Source organism: Cryptomeria japonica, chromosome 8 (assembly GCF_030272615.1).
Source record: "Cryptomeria japonica chromosome 8, Sugi_1.0, whole genome shotgun sequence".
NCBI classification, from domain to species: Eukaryota; Viridiplantae; Streptophyta; class Pinopsida; order Cupressales; family Cupressaceae; genus Cryptomeria; species Cryptomeria japonica.
In genome coordinates this window covers 7,494,020-7,510,547 of record NC_081412.1, presented here as the reverse complement: position 1 = coordinate 7,510,547, position 16,528 = coordinate 7,494,020, and the positions used below count along the sequence as shown (strand labels likewise).

General features: G+C 34.5%; 2 protein-coding genes across 2 annotated transcripts; both read left to right on the top strand.

Moving 5' to 3' along the window:
* The first annotated feature begins 432 nt into the window (after positions 1 to 432).
* On the top strand, positions 433 to 8,832 carry LOC131857356 (probable LRR receptor-like serine/threonine-protein kinase At1g56140). Its single transcript, XM_059209792.1, has 6 exons — positions 433 to 617; positions 1,089 to 1,188; positions 7,222 to 7,340; positions 7,592 to 7,727; positions 8,288 to 8,501; positions 8,597 to 8,832. The coding sequence occupies exons 1-6, from the start codon at positions 433 to 435 to the stop codon at positions 8,830 to 8,832; spliced, it is 990 nt and encodes a 329-aa protein (XP_059065775.1).
* Positions 8,330 to 14,495, top strand: LOC131857325 (putative cysteine-rich receptor-like protein kinase 12). The gene is made up of 3 exons (XM_059209659.1): positions 8,330 to 8,828; positions 9,047 to 9,197; positions 14,140 to 14,495. Exons 2-3 carry the CDS (start codon positions 9,177 to 9,179, stop codon positions 14,485 to 14,487), a joined length of 369 nt encoding a protein of 122 aa, XP_059065642.1. The 5' UTR covers positions 8,330 to 8,828; positions 9,047 to 9,176; the 3' UTR covers positions 14,488 to 14,495.
* The last annotated feature ends 2,033 nt before the right edge of the window (positions 14,496 to 16,528 follow it).

Sequence of the window (16,528 nt, the reverse complement as noted above, 5' to 3'; positions counted from 1 at the left end):
CGTTTTTAACCATTGTCTGCAAAGTGGGAGCGTTGGCAGACTGTAGATGGCGGATATGAAGGCATTGTAGACCCCAATGCAAGAGAATGCTCATTTTCGCAAACAAGACACACACAAAACAAGTTTTGTGGGTGCGAGGAACAAAGTTTGTAGACAGATGGCTATTAGGGTTTTCGTTTTGGGCATGCAGGACACAGGTGCGAGATGATAATGTAATGTTTTTTTTTAATAAAGACATGATTTATAGTTCCTGCCTGCTGCAACTATTGCGAAGGCTTAAAACATTAAAAGGTGATTAAACTTTTGTTGTCCCACCAATAACATCGCTAAGATTTGTTGGATTTATTTCATTTTGTCAATGTCTAATATAGAAGTTGCATATTTTTTACCCAAATTTTGGGTACCAAACTTTTTTGGTCACATTTGATTAGCATGGGAAGCAACCTGAAGCATTCACAGAATTCAACCTTTTTGGCCACATTTGATTCGCATGGGAGACGACATGCAGAAGAATTCACAGAATTCAACCCTAGAGAACCTACGTCAAATAAGGTCTCTGGCAGTGAGCTGGTCCAGAAGATAGATAAGATAAAGATAATTAATCGTTTCTACAGTTGGCGATTAGGATTTTAGAACGCGTGGCAAGTAATTAGCATGCTCATGTCTTCATGTAGAGGAGCGTACAAGCCATTGTTTTTGCTCAGATGTCTCCATGTTCGAGTAAATTTTTCTTCTGAGCCTACGTCCCTGGTAAAGATGTTTCTCACTTTTCATGCAGCTGAAATGTTTATGCCAGATTGAATGGTTGGGTCAGTCTGTGTATTATTTTTTTCCTTGTATTGATTTAATTGCATCTACTTTTCATGAATCAACTCAAAGGAGAAGATGATCAATCACATTTTATAGCTGGACTATTTCCATGTATCGGTTCAAGCACTGGGAAAAGGATTTATTTTGCAATAGGGCTTGTGGCCATAGGCAGTTTCTCTCTTCAATCGCCTATAGGTATATTCTTTCTTTATCTTGTTTAGGGCTCTCTACACTCGAACAATTGGGATTTATGTTGTTGGAATGTTATTTTATTTCAGGTATTTTACAAGATGCTCTCTGTTTTTAGAAAGGGTTGCTTGCAGAACGGGTTGGCGGGGCTCAAAGACTGGAATAGCTGTAAAAATGACCACCATCCCTGTGTGCCTTGAAAAATTTATAGTGTAAGTTGTTCCTATAACTATACTCTTAGTTTTGACATACATCTTCTCTCTCATCTTGTCATGTTCTTACAGTAGTTAACTCCAGGTTTGCCTAAGCTCATTGTCATATTCTCCTATAGATTTTATGGTAAGCCTGGTTGTTGAACCATATCACATGCTCTCTTGGTTTGCTAAGTACCCAAGTCTATCTAATGAAGGATTATATAGCATCAGACTATGGCTCTGTGAAGCATTTAAATAGTTTTCTTACCCTTCCTACACTTCCAGATTTTGTATTTATTTCTCATTATAGCATTTGCAACGATAACGTAGATACTAGAAATCGTTTATTCACTATGCTTTCATGAATTCTTATAAATCGATTCTTGCCCCCATTTTGGTATAGCTTGCTGGGATGGTAGAAAGGATTTAGGAGGTTGACTTTGCAACCACTTGTTGCATTTTCATAAGTCCATTTGGCATTTCTATTGGCAATTTAAATGTTCCATGAGTCAATATTATTGTTGGGTACCGTTAAACATCTAATAGACCTTGTTTTTTCATACCTATCTGCCATAGCATTGTAACAAAAACACTTGTTGCAGCCATGCTACCTTCTTGGTGGGGCTATTGGGTTTATTCCTTTGAATTTTATCCTTTCAATGTTGCTTTATAATATAAGTTTCAGGCCAGCTCATGCTTCTATGATTTTCTCAATCAACAATCTAATCATGATCATTTCCGCATTTGTGGGAATCATGGGTACAATTTCCTTCGTCCGTCAAATAGTTGATGCAAAACCATTTAAGCTATTTAGCAGCATTCTAATTGGCTAATTGCTTCTCTTTTCCGCTGCGTAACTTCCACTAAATTTGCCCAGTAACAACATTTTTTATTTTTTATTCCATACTCATTATAAATGTTAAAATTTTGATAAGCCAAGTACAGAGGCCTTCTTTGACTGAGAATTTAAATTAAAAATTTGACTGTCTATATAGGATATTTTAGAATCCTTAATATCATATATTATCAATGACATACTTGACAGATTTTATTTGGGAAACTTCAATATCTAGTGTACAGCATGTATGCCTTGATTTTTTTTGGCGAAGCATGTATGTTATTCTTTGGTCATGTGTATTCTTCAAAAGCATCAGTGAAAGAAGATTCTTTATTTTGGGCACATATGCAGTTGGTTGCATCTCATGAAACTTTTACAGCCATACGGCCATCAAATAGTTATTATCAATCAAGTATATACTCTAACTTGTTTTCTCACCTGCATTTTGCATATGCGAAAAAATCAGGTTTCTCTCATTTTTTCCCAATATAGTTTTCCAAATTATTATGAATGAGTGTATATCCTATGTGGTTGGATCAGCTGAATGTACTTTCTTGTTTCTCTTTATCGTTAAATTATAATTATTAAATAGAAAATATTGTACATGTCTATTGATGATTATTCAATATACAATTCACTTGTATAAATTAGTCCCATTTCAAGAAGTCATTTCTACATTGCTTCCTACAGGAATGCATTAATTGGAATCAAATATCATATTTGCATAAAGATTTGTTTCTATACTACAACTTTGCGTCTCTACATATTAGTCATTTAAAAATATAGATTATTGAATTTTAAACTAGATTATTGTGTTTCAAAATTGCTACCAAAATATCTTGATATAACATAACAAAAATCTGAGCTATTAGTAATAGATATAATTTAAGCAAACTCCTAAAAAATAGAGTAAACAATAAAATCAATGAATGGCACATTTGTGAATACCCCATCAGAGGAGACAAATAAGGTGCACGATGCCAAGCCAACAAATAGAATTGATTTAGTTTGTTCCATGAGAAAATACAAAACCCTATACCCAAAAACATAATTTTCACTTACAAGACTCAAGTTCTAGATGAACTACATGTGTGCAGAGAGAGTCATTTTATGCCTATTTTAGAATTTTTTTCTCTATAATGGCTATGTTTTTACTTTTGGGGGACACAACTTGAATTTTGTACCAGATTACCAAAGCTGCATCTGGATAACAATACATCATTAGTATGATTTAAAAAAATAATATAAGAGACGCATATGGAGTAGTTGCTAATATAGCATGACATGAGCTCTGAACATTATTGTTTGCTATTGTGTTGGCACACTATTGCATAGTGTCTCATTTTAGAACTAGGCTCATGTCTAGCTAGGGGATGTTGGAGAATTTATCGGTAATGAAGTTAGGTATTACAATGTTAGAATTAATTTTACAGTTTTAGAAAACAAAACATACAAAAACAAAAGGGGATAATTTAATCAAGTTAGGTATTAGAATGTTAGAATTAATTTTACATTGTTACAAAACAAACAAAAACAAAAGGGGTCTTCCCTTCTTTGGCAGGAACTTCGCTGCTCTGCAGCACTTGTTAGTGTTTGAATTGAAGGTAATTAATTTTTAATATAAACAATAATCACTACACTATTGTTTCCTTATTAGTGTTTCAATTGAATGTAATTAATGTTTCTTGTTACTACATTATTGTTTAATCTTTACATATCTTGAAAATCAATCACATGCCCACTTTTTGCAGAAATCGGATTTACTTCACCTCCATCTTGGGAAAATCAATGTGGCTTGCTCTGGAGATTCCATCTACCATGGGCCAAATAAAGAGAAGAATATACTTCGTTTTTAGTTTCCCATTGTGTTTCTTTGATGGCTAAAGTAAAGCAAATATACAAACACATGGAAGTTCTCTCTTTCCTTGGGTGCCTAGCTTACTGGTAATCAGACAATAATTTCAAAGAATGGCACATTTGAATTAGGTTTTTTCAGCCCAACTGGAAGCAATAACTGGTATCTTGGCATCTGTTATGCCAACATAGCTGAGAAGATCATTGTTTGGGTGGCTAATAGGAAGAGCCTAGTGAAAAACAAGAATGGTGTTCTGAAGCTGTAAAAAGAAGGTACACTGCAGGTCATACCAGCCAATGACAAACAAAGAAAATCCACGGTCAAGATGGCTTGCATCATCTTACATAGCCTCTTGAACAGTTTCCATCATTGATTTCAAAATTCAAGTTGTACATTCCATAGTAGGAGATGCCTTCGGCGTAATTAATACAATGAAATTTTATTAATGTTAATTTAATATATTTTTGGAATTATTTAAATATTATAAGGACACAATACTAACTCTAAATTTAATCAAAATTGAAGATGGCTAATTGAGCAAATAATTAATTATTAAAGTTCTGTTGATTTCATAGGTTTAAATTATTCAGCCTTAATTGGAATTATTGTACATGTTAAATAATTAAAAATATTGTTAATTAATTAATCGCTTTGGAAAAAAAATAAAAATTTCTTAGCCTTCTAATTAAACAACTTAAATTATCGCTCATATTAGAGACCCATTCATATTGACACTTGAGATATCTTTTTAGTGAAACTAATTAAGTTATCACATCTTAGTAATTTAGTGTTATAAAAAAAAAATTGTTGCGTTTTTGCCTAAAAGTTTGGGCATCGCAGTAAAATTGTTTATGGTTTGGTTTTGATTGGCTTGTATACTTTTATTTTTGCACTTGTAGCAATAGGGTAGCTTCATGGGATTTGTATATTCCTATCTGAAAACTAAATCCTGAATGCGAATTTGGCTGATGGGTACTGAATTTTTTGGAGGTTTTTAGTTTGTACGGATTTGTTTTCGAGTAGGGTGGTTTTGTGAAGTTTTTTCTTTTTGTCTAGAAGTTTAGAATCTTCGTGGATGTACTTTCTTTCTATTTTTAATAAAAAACACATATTATCAAGCAAAAAAAAACATATTGAATACGATTAAGTTTCAAATTGTTTATCAAGTTTTAAATAAAAGGCAAAAACTTTAAAAACTAAATAAATTTTTTATATGAAATGAAGTCATGAATGTATGAAAAAAGAGGGCCACCAATTTGTTGGAATGGATGAGGGAACTATTCATGCATGTGGACTCTATGCATTCATACCTTGAACATAAATATTGAAATATTAGATCATTTTGTTTATTATTAATTTATTTTACTTTCATAATAATTATAGAGTCTTTAGATAGCTCATTAATCTCAACCTATATAATTCAAATATTGAGGTGATCTCTTTAACTTCAAATTTTAAATTTTATAATGTAGGTATGTAATATATTGTGTTTATATTCTTCTACAAATAGGATGAGGTATTTTCATTGCTTTAATCTTCCATCTATTATAAGTAAAATATTGTATCTAATTTTTTTCTATTGGAGCATTGGTAGGGGGTTTGATTAATACAAGGGTGTTGCCCCTCTGCAGTTATTAATCTATTAAAAAAAAAATATTGTGTCTAAATTTATTTCAAACTAGAAATGAAGTCTTTCAATTAAGACTTTCTCAATGTTAATCAATTAAAAAGTAAAATTAATCATTATCAAAATGAATATTAATTAAATTTCCTTTAAATAAATTGATTTATTTATCATGAATATAATAATTCAACACTAAAATCTATTTTAATAATATTAATAAATTAACCTTTTAAAAAATTATTTTCAAATATTTTAATTTATAAAACTTAAATAAAAACATTTGACCATGTCTATATAATCCATTTCAGCCAATAAGCTTGTGGCATCCCACAACATGAATACCGCCACGGTTGTCAGATGTATAGAAGGGAAAATGTAAATGTTTGTGAAATCTGTTTATATTTATTTATTAATATTTTTCAAATGTAAAATAATATATTTCATTTAATTAATTTTTCTATGCTATATTTCTATGCTAAAAGAAAAATAAGATTTATATAATCATGTAAAACAATAGAAATTTCATTCAAAGATTTTAATTCTATATATGATTGGTAAAGCTAGTAAAAAAATTGAATGTATAAATATCCTCTCTTGATCTAATAAATACTATCACAATTATTGAACATATTCAATTAATAGATTAATGCAAAAATTTACACACTTAAATCTAAAAGTCAAAGCAAGAAACTGTATAGTCAAAGCAAGAAACTGTATAGATTGTGGAAAGTTGATAATATATATCATTGATTAATAGATGCTCTCTACAATAAAAGATATCATTGATTAAGTGATTAAAAAGATTCAATAAATATTTTCACTTGCCCTGCTTGACTAAACAGATATAAAAATCACCCAAAATTGTTTTTACATGTATAACACAACTGATGACTACATTCTAGACTAGAATTATTACCTGGTTATAGATAAAGATGATCTCTGTGGGAATCTACCTCAGCTGGGTTTATACCCTGTTGTTAAAATTGTGGGTACTGTGGAAACATGACCAAAGACTACTGTGGAGAAGGTTGCAGGGAAGGTCCATGTACTGCTCAGACTTCCAATACCTCCTCAGACGATCACTGAGTATCCCTGTGCTGATGGAAGGAGTTATCATGCGCGTGATCCATTACAATTAAGTTTGGCAAGTTTTCTTGCACTTGCAGTTCATTGATCTATTTTCATTAGTTGCCAATATTACTACAAAATTAAATTAATTGTGAAAGTAATGAACTTATAATCTATAGAACTTTCAAAAGGTAGAAATCTACTCAATAATCTCAAGTTTAAAGGGAATCAAACACTGCCTATGCATAGAAAGTGTCGTCCGGCATAGTTTGCTCGGTTATATTTAGGACTTAAATTTCTGAATTAATTCATTAGAACTTTAAATTAGGTTCAAATGTAAATCCATACCAAAAGACCAAACTGGTTTACAAGGAGGTATGCACACAGAACTGTAGGAATTTGAATTTGGATCCTTATACATATCAGACAGGATTGAAAGGCTCCAACTCTTGTAATATTAACCGTATTAGTGGTTACTTATCTTTGTACAGGAACTACATGTATGGACGTGCAGGGTCTTACCTCAATTTGGACTTACTAAAACAACCACCTTGTATCCACTAACTCTACAATCTCCTTCAAGGCTTCCCTCTGGTTATGGATGATCAGTTCTGACTGTCACACTGCCATTGTTTCTGGACAGGGCTTCATAGAAACTGTTAAAAGTCTAGATATGGCGGCATGTGATAGCCCTCGGGATGTTTCCTTGAGGTTGACAGCTACAAATATTACTGTCGCCTATATTACTGTCAGCTACTTGGCGTAGACCCTGGAACAAATCTAACATGTGACATAACATCAATATCCACTGGAGGAGGAAGCAAATCTTAAAAACTAATACCCATATTGTTGGGAAGCATAGGAGGAGCAGCTCTCCTATGTTTCTTGTTCTTTTTCTTCTTCAGGTTTCGCATTAGACAGCTAAGAAGACATAAATCAGGTACAGGTCTAGGTATGTACACATTTGAAAAAATATCAGTTCATTAGTTAGTTACAGTTGCCATTTCTGTCAGCTCTAACATTTTGAAAGTGAAAATAGAACCTGCAATTATTAATTTCAATTACAATTATGAAGTTTTTCAAGAAGCAACTGAAGGCTTCTGTGCTGCAAACAAACTTGGGCAAGGAGGTTTTGCTGAAGTTTATAAGGTAAAACTTTAAGCAGTCGGTAGATATATCTGGAATATGCTTCCACCACTTTCCTAAGTTGTGTGCAAATAACACCTTAGTGCATACACCACGAAAGTACATAGTTTATTCAATTCATACTAGCCGTTTGGAAGGCAGGTTCAGTAGACTACCTAAACAGTTCATTTTGTTTTTCTTCTACTTGCAATGGTTGTACTCTTCTTAGTGTGTTTCCCCATTAGTTAAATATTCAAGTTAATGTAAACCAGTCCTATCTCTTCCTTATTCTGTAGTTTTGATTTCGAATTGACCTATTTCAATTACTTGTGGAAATTAACACAGTTTCCTTCTTTCTTACCTTCCAGAGCGGTAATTCTCAAGTGTTTTACGTTCACACTACTCCTTGGCTACATAGCTTACACATACATCACCAAAATTCCATGATATTCTAATTTTCTATGTTCATACATCTGCTTCTTCAGATTGCTAGATAAATCGTAGGAGCAGGTGGTGCTAAATTTTCAAGTGAACAATGATATTTAGAAGATGTTTTACTGAATGAACCATGAACTTATTTGCAGGGGACACTCAAAGATGGAAAAGAGATTGTTGTTAAGAAGCTCTTTGTGACACAATCAACACAAGCAATGGAGGAATTCCTTACAGAAATTAAGATTGTTAGTGGTTTTCTTCATAGAAATCTCATCCGTTTGCTTGGGTGTTGCAGTAAGGGGCAGGAGCGATTCCTAGTTTATGAGTTTATGCCAAACAGGAGCCTTGACCAGCATTTGTTTGGTAATGAGTTCAACTCGCTTCTTTAAAAAAATGATTTCCAAGTATACTATTTCATACTCTCTTTCCATGGTGACTGAAACTCTGGAAACAAACAGGGGAGGGGGGAATTCATCTCAAATGGATAGATCGTTTCAAAATAATAACAGGCACTGCTCGTGGTCTTGTATATTTGCATGAACAATCTCACTTTCCCATTGTACACAGAGATATCAAAACTCCCAACATCCTTCTTGATGAAAACCTGCAACCTAAAATAGCAGATTTTGGACTGGCCAAATTTTTCCCAGAAGATAAGACACATCTTACAACCAGGGTGGGTGGAACCATGTAAGTCATTAACTAACTGATTTACTTTTCCTCTGGAAATGCATGAAGTGCTCCTCTTGTTCTAAGCTAGCAGTATTTTCACTGCCCTTTGAGATGCTTTTACCATTTATGGACTACAGTATAATTTATTGTCTTTCTTAGTTACTGACGTAAGTTTGCATTGTAACACTCCAAGTACTATAGAATCTCGCAAACTCACACTTTTTTATTAATTACAGTGGATATACTGCTCCTGAATATGCTGTGCATGGCCTATTAACACAAAAAGTAGATGTTTATAGCTACGGAGTGATTGTCCTAGAGACTGTGAGTGGAAAGAAATGCAGCAATACTGGAATTCCGCATCCCATGGAGCTTCTTTTGCAATGGGTATGTATGCTTCTTAAATTTATGACGCAACATATGAAATGAAATGGTGTTCACCATTAGTCTGGTGGACGTTTTGTAGAATCTATTGGAATTAAAATCATACATACAATGATATAAATTATAATATTAGTTTCTATAATATAAAAATTTATACTGGTGTCCACAAATAACTGAAATAGGCAAGAATGACCATACAAGTAGAATATTACCAGAAAATAATCACCTACAACATTGTGGAAGTATCAAAACAGCTAACTAAAAGGTACAATCCGATGTTGATCATCATGAAAATAGCTAACTAAAAAGTACAATCCAATGTTGATCATCATGGAGTGTGAGATGTGTCTCGAAGATCGAGTCTACCAATGCCATTTAGAGAATGATCCGACGTGAAGGCAAACGTTGATATTATTCTTAAGGATGGAACATTGGCATTTGGATTCAAACACGCGAAGCTGTAAGCTCGCTGAGCTTCAAGAGAGAAGCTAGCAGATAGTATTAACTATTACGTATTCTTTCTTTGAGAATAATTGAGTGTTTTAGTTATTTTCATGTAAGTAGTTTCTCTCCTCAATCTACATTGTATTTTATTGGTAGTTCCGAAAAAAGTAATGACAATTTGATAGATTGTAGATAAACGATGCACCACCAAAACTGGGACTAACTAAATGTCTCTTCCCATATTTTAAGTTTAGTTGAGAAAATGGGGAGGGGGAGGATGGTGGGGCAACAGTAGTAGTTAGAAACTGTCCTGTTTCTTGGGGAAAAATAAATAAGTGTCGATAGTTTGGTTGATGGAAGAGACAAGCTGTGATAGATTTATACAGAGAGGAGCTAGAAAAGGGGTTTTTGTATGTTGTTATTCAAGCAGTTCATATAGAGGCATTTTGGCAGACTTAGCGGGGACAAATAAAATGGTTTCTGTAGTTTTCATTTTCGGATAATAAGAATTCTTTGTAATTTCTGATAACTGTTTGGTATTGCTTATCTTCACTGTATTTTCACTTTTGATTCTGCTGTTCTCAATTTATGTTTGATATTGCTCACCTACACTATATTTCTCTTCTAGTCTGTTGTGTTCAATTCTATACCTGGAACAGGATTATTGAATTTGCAGCAATAGAGGTTGTTTGCATCAATTTAGGATCAATCAAACAAAGATGACCCAAAGGAAGGGGGAATCCATCTGAACTGAGGGGCAAGATGCAGAAGGAATCTAGGGCCATAGATAAATAATGGTGAAGAATGGCTTAGGAGATTAGAAGCCATTGAAGCCATAATAAATTAAGATGAGTCAAATGCATCTAGGGCAGTAGAACATTCATTGAAGCTATGTCCAAACAATGATCTAAAGTGAAGGTTGAAATTTCAGATTTTAAAGGTGAATTCACCTCAGATTTATTCACAGACTAGGTCCAAGAGTTGGAGTGGAGAGGTATTTTGAGATGGAAAACATTGATAAAGATAATCATAAAAAGGTGAAAATTGAAGTCTCGTGATGCTCTATGGTGGGAGAATTTGTTAAGTTCTAGGAAAGATAGGGAAAGCACAAATCAGGCTGTAGCCCAAGATTTTGAAACACCTTAAGAGCTAGATTCTTTTTGTGATAGATTTCTGGATGCTCTGTTCAAAGAATTTCAAAACTTAAGGCAAAGGGGTCAATTGGTACAAAGCTATATAGAACAATTTATGATGGTGCAAACCCAAACTAATATAAAAGAGAATGAAGAGCGAGAAGTAGATAGGTATGTTAATGTCCTAAGGTTTTAGCTTCAAGATAAACTAGCCTTAGTAAAGGTCCCTTGGATGAGACATATGAACATGCCTTAAAAGCAGAGAGAAAACTAAATTGGAAGAGCAAATGGCAAATAAGAAGGGTGATAGCAACTTTAATAAAGAAAAGAAAGTTCCTCCAAATGAGAAGAGCCCAAGGGAAATGTGAAACCTGACTTTAGAGGAAGGGAGGGCCCTAGAGGCAGGGCATGATGATGACAATCTTTTGGAGATTGGAAGCCCTTAAGATGCTTCATATACAATGAAGCTCACAAAGCTCAAGATTTCCCAATAAATCATAAAAATTCAAAAAGAGCAATGCCAATAGAAGAAGAGGAGCCACAGGCCATTGAACTAGAGGCTGACACTGGAGAAAATATGATGCTATGAAGGACCTTGGTGGAAGGAAACAAACCATCTACAAACAATGATTGGATAATAACATATTTTAGACTAGATGCAAAGTGTCAAGGAAAGGTACGGAAAAGTGATAATAGGTGGTGGATCAATAGAAAATTTCATAGGTACTAGTAAGATAAGGTACTCTGTGATATAGTACCTATGGATGTTTGCCACTTGTTACTAGGCGAGCCCTGGGAATATGACAGAAACGCAGTCCACCATGGCAGACAAAATACTTATAGATACAACAAGAGGGGAAACAACACATTTTGAAACCCTCTAAAGAAGGCTTGACTAAAACATAGCTCTATCCTTGTTTATGGTGGGCTAGAAGGAGTGAGTTTTTGAGTCTCTCTAAAGGATATATTTGATCTTTTAGAGAAAAGGCAACGTCTAGTCAGCAAGAGGTCCCATTAGAAGTGCAGAAATTGCTAAATCAATATTCAGATTTGACTCATCAAATTTACCAGCTGGTTTGTCTCCTCCATAGGGCATCGTCCATCAAATTCATTTAATTCCAACTGCCAATCTCCCAAAATTTGTCAGGGAAAGCTAAGTTCATGTGCGTTAGCTTCTTTTCTCTCCCTGAAGAAAAGAGGGAAATGGAGGTTATGTATAGATTCTAGAGCCTTCAAAAAATCGCTATGAAGTACCAATACTTATTGACAAGAATGGATGATATCTCAGATTTCATCTCAAGTCGTCGATATCTTCTCCAAAATTGACCTCGAACACAATTATCATTGAATTCAAATTCGTAAGGAGCTCAATGGAAGACTACCTTCGAAACCAAGGATGGTTTATATAAATGGACAGTGCTATTGGCTTGCCCAATGATATGGCTTCTTGCATGTGAACAATTAATTCAAGTATTTTCACCTAACTATACCAGGCTTTGATAAAACAAATTACAGTAGAGTGTGATGCATCAAGCTGCCAATCTCCCAAATCAAGTTGCTTATAGATTCACTCCTCTAGATAATGAGGAAATGAAGTAGCAGATTACTGAATTATTGGACAAGGGATTCGTAAGGGAAGCATGAGTCTGTGTGACACACCTGCTTTGCTCTCCCCCAAGAAAGGAGGTTATATATGCACTCTAGAGCCTTTAAAACATTAAAAAGTTCATTGTGAAGCACCAATATCCATTACCATGAATGAATGACATATTAGATTGTTTGTCAAGTACCAAGATCTTCTCAAAAGTTGTCCTCAAAAGTGATTATTCACGAAGGAGATGAGTGGAAGACCGCCTTCAAAACCAAGGATGGTTTGTATAAGTGGGTAGTAATGTTGCTTGGCTTGTCCAATGCTCCATCTACCTTCATTTGAACAATGAACCAATTATTTATATAGTGAACTTTGAGAAAAAAAATTACAATAGAGTGTAATACATCTGGGGTAGTTATTAGAGGGGTAATTGAGGTAATTTAATTAATAATCATGAGGTCCACAATTTTTTTGGGGAAAAATCGTGGCCACTGCCGAATCCCTTAATGGTAACAATCGCAATTTTTTCACGACTTCTGCTTCTTTACTAAAAACTACCCTGTTTCCTAGGTAAAAAAAACAGACATCAATAGTTGCCATTGTCTATGCAGCACCCAGACTTACATTTGACCATGTTTTTAAAATAATTAAAAATAAAATATAATAAATATTTTTTTCATTTAATTATTAAATTAGATCAATGGTAAATTCTCGGTGCTGGATAGACGTTGCCTCAATAGTTTGGTAGATGGTAGAAAGTTGAAACCAGCTGTGATAGACCTGTAGAGAGAGGAGCTTAAAGAGGAGTTTTTTATCTGTTGCTATTCTTGCAGTCCATTTAGAGCTATTTTGGCAGATTAAGCGAGCAGAAAAAAAAAAGCTTTTGTTGTTTTCATTTTCTGATAATAAGAGATCTGTGTTTTTGCTGATAGTTGTTCGGTATTGCTTATCTTTACTGTATTTTCATTTCTGATTCTGGTCTGCTTGATTTTTGTTTGGTATTGCTCATCTACACTGTATTTGTTTTCTATTCTGCTGTTTTCAATCCTGTACATGCAATAGGGTTACCTAAGTTGTAGCAGTAGAGGTTGTCTGCATCAAGACAGTACATTTAAAAATGGAAGAGCTGGGGAGCTCCATAACAATCGGTTTATAAGACAACAGTTTCTAAAGGTTTTGGAAATGGATTGGGAAGCTAAGGGGTTTGATTGTGAGAGAAATTCTATAATTCAGTCACTTGATAGGTGTTCTTCTGGGAAACCTTGGTGTTTAATCCTTGTAAACATGATACTTGATAGCAATGAGAGCTAAGAGGAAGATTCTTTTGTATCATAAAATATGAATCAATGCATATCAAATAGAAAAGCTAAAAAAGCATATTTAAATCCACATTTTCTTGATCATCAGGTATAACACAGAATTTGATCACATTCTGTTGAACCTGATTTCCAAGAAAGTAGTTGAGTCATAGATTTCTTTTGAATTTTTCTGGATTCGATTGTGGGAAAAAAAATACATACAATCGAATCTAGAAAAATTCAAAAGAATACAGCATGGATTGTGGAAATCTCATAACATGAATCGTAGATTTTTAGAACTTAAGAATTGAATTTCAGATACCTCTTAAAGTTGAAATCTGCAAATGGAAATTTTTGCATGTAATTTTTGCCCCGCCAATAATCTTCCTATAGGGTTTATCTGGGAAATAACAAAATATACTATTTCGTTTCATTTGCAACACTCATTGATGATGTTAATCTATTTTTGATTGATGCAGGCTTGGAATTCATATGAAACAAACGAGAGCTTGAGCATTGCTGATCCAAAACTGCAGTTAGAGACTTTATCTGAAAACGAGCAAAGACAAATATTAAGAGTTATACACATTGCTCTTCTTTGCACTCAAGGCTCTCCTACTAAGCGACCATCCATGTTTAATGTTTTGTCAATGTTAACAAATGATTCAGAGATTTCCGGTCTACCCACTCCACCGGCTTTGTTGGATCTTTCAAAAGACTTAATTCCTACGCCTCGCCCGGTAATTGCTGGAACTTCATCTTCAACTTTAGGAGATTCTTCCTCAACGTCACATGGATCCATTAGTGTATCTCTCTTTCCACGCTAAGAGTTATAATTGATGGTACTAAATGAAGCATTCCATGTTTAGTTGATGCACTCATGGAATGGCCGAGGAAGGAAGATATCACTGTACAAATATTTTTAAACACAATAGTACAAACACCTGCTTATTTGCAGTAGAATAAATGTGCATACTGCTGGTTACTGCCATATAGAATGGCCGAGGAAGGAAGAACTCTTACAAACTAAAGGCTTTCTTCAAAGAATTTCAGCATTTCAATATTGATAGTTTCTTTCTTTGTAAATTTAAGGTCTATTCCAATTGTCTTGCAATAGGGTAGGTGTAAATGTGTGAAAAGCTTTAATATATTGATTGCAATGAGGATGAAAATAATAAGTGTCATGTAGTCGGAGTATTGTTTGTAATAAAAATATTTGTTATAATTTTTAATTATTATATTTTTTTAGTGAATAAAGTAATAAGGAGAAAAATAATACACAAAGAATCAACTGTGAATGAAAACATAGAAAATCATAAGACTTAAACAGCTCCAAGGGAGCATACATCATAGCACAACATAACACAACTACCTTTTGACCTTGCCAAAGAGAAGCCAGAGAGGTGAGAACCCACTACACTCTAAATTTAAGCATTTGTTCAAGTAGCTTAGAACAAAAGGCATCGCTTTGGTATGGTTGTAGTAGCTAGTATTTAATTTTATCAAGTTGCGGATCTTCCATTGCTCTTTGGAACATCCCTGTAGTTGAGAGCACAAAAAAACAATCTGAAAAGTGATCTCAGAATAAGGTAACCTTAGAAGCTCTCCTTCTTGATGAACCTTGTGATTATAAAAAAATGTCATGCATCTAATTTTCCAAGTGTTAAATAATATAGATTGTCTAATAGACTCACCCACAATATTTTTTTTAAGATTTGGACCTAAAACAACTTCTTTCCAACATAAAGCATGATAAAAAATAGATGGAATATGATTAAAAACAACGTTCCATTTTTGTTTGGCCCAAAAAATGTGCTTCAAATTTTCAGCCTAATGGCAAAAATGGCATTTATCTAGTTAAACCATCAAATATTTCAGCTTGTCACCAACTAGCAGTTTGAAATGTAGAACTTCCAAGCCAGAATTTGGGCATTAGCCTCTACTTTAGAATGCCTGAGTATTGTTATATATATTTTTTTGATGAATATGGGCATCAAATTTCATTAATTAGAAATTAGAATACATATTCACAAAAAAAAGGTGGATGGACACACGATCACACCTCGAGAGTCATAGGGAAAAAAACCCTGAATCAAAAAAGACTAGTCACAAGGGAAATCCCAAAACAGAAAACAAATAACAACATATAAGCCGCTAAGTGGCAAGAGCAATTCCCATATGTGGCGGGGGCAGATCATTATCATCAAGTTTACCCCAATTGTCACTAGGATCAGGAGTGACATTAGGAATGGACCAGCCATCGTCACCTTTGTCATCTTTTTCTTCTTCAGGAGCCACCAAACACTAAGGAGAAACAGCAAGGGCGAGCGAAGGGAACCCTTTGGAGGGCGCGATGGTTGGCCAACTAGAACCACCTCTCTATGAGGCTTTGACACCACCAGCAAAGGCTCTAGCCCCTCCCGAAGGAGGCAGAGAGGCAGAACACCGATGCACAACTTTAGAAGACCCATAGCCAGACCGCCAAGGGGTAGCCTAAGCCTTGGGAGAGTGAGACTATTGTGTAGAAAAGCTCCACCCTCGCCATCAACCCCAAGAGGGGAAACCACCATGAGGGGAAGAAGGGTCTTTAGGAGGAACCCTAGCCACAACACAAGGGGCGTTTCCCCAGTGGTCGAGGAGAACCTCACGAGAACCTGCAGGTGAGCCACCTCCAGAGCAACTTTATTTGCTTCAACTTGAATCTGTTAAAGCACATTTGAGCATATAAGAGCTTTAGAATAAAGCAAAACATTGGTATCCATAGGGTTGTGCAAAAAAATAACTGCATTTCTATCCTTCCAAGTCATAAAAAGAATCTCCGCCCTAAAAGCATGCTAGACTCCACCCTAAAAGCATGCTAGAGAGGAG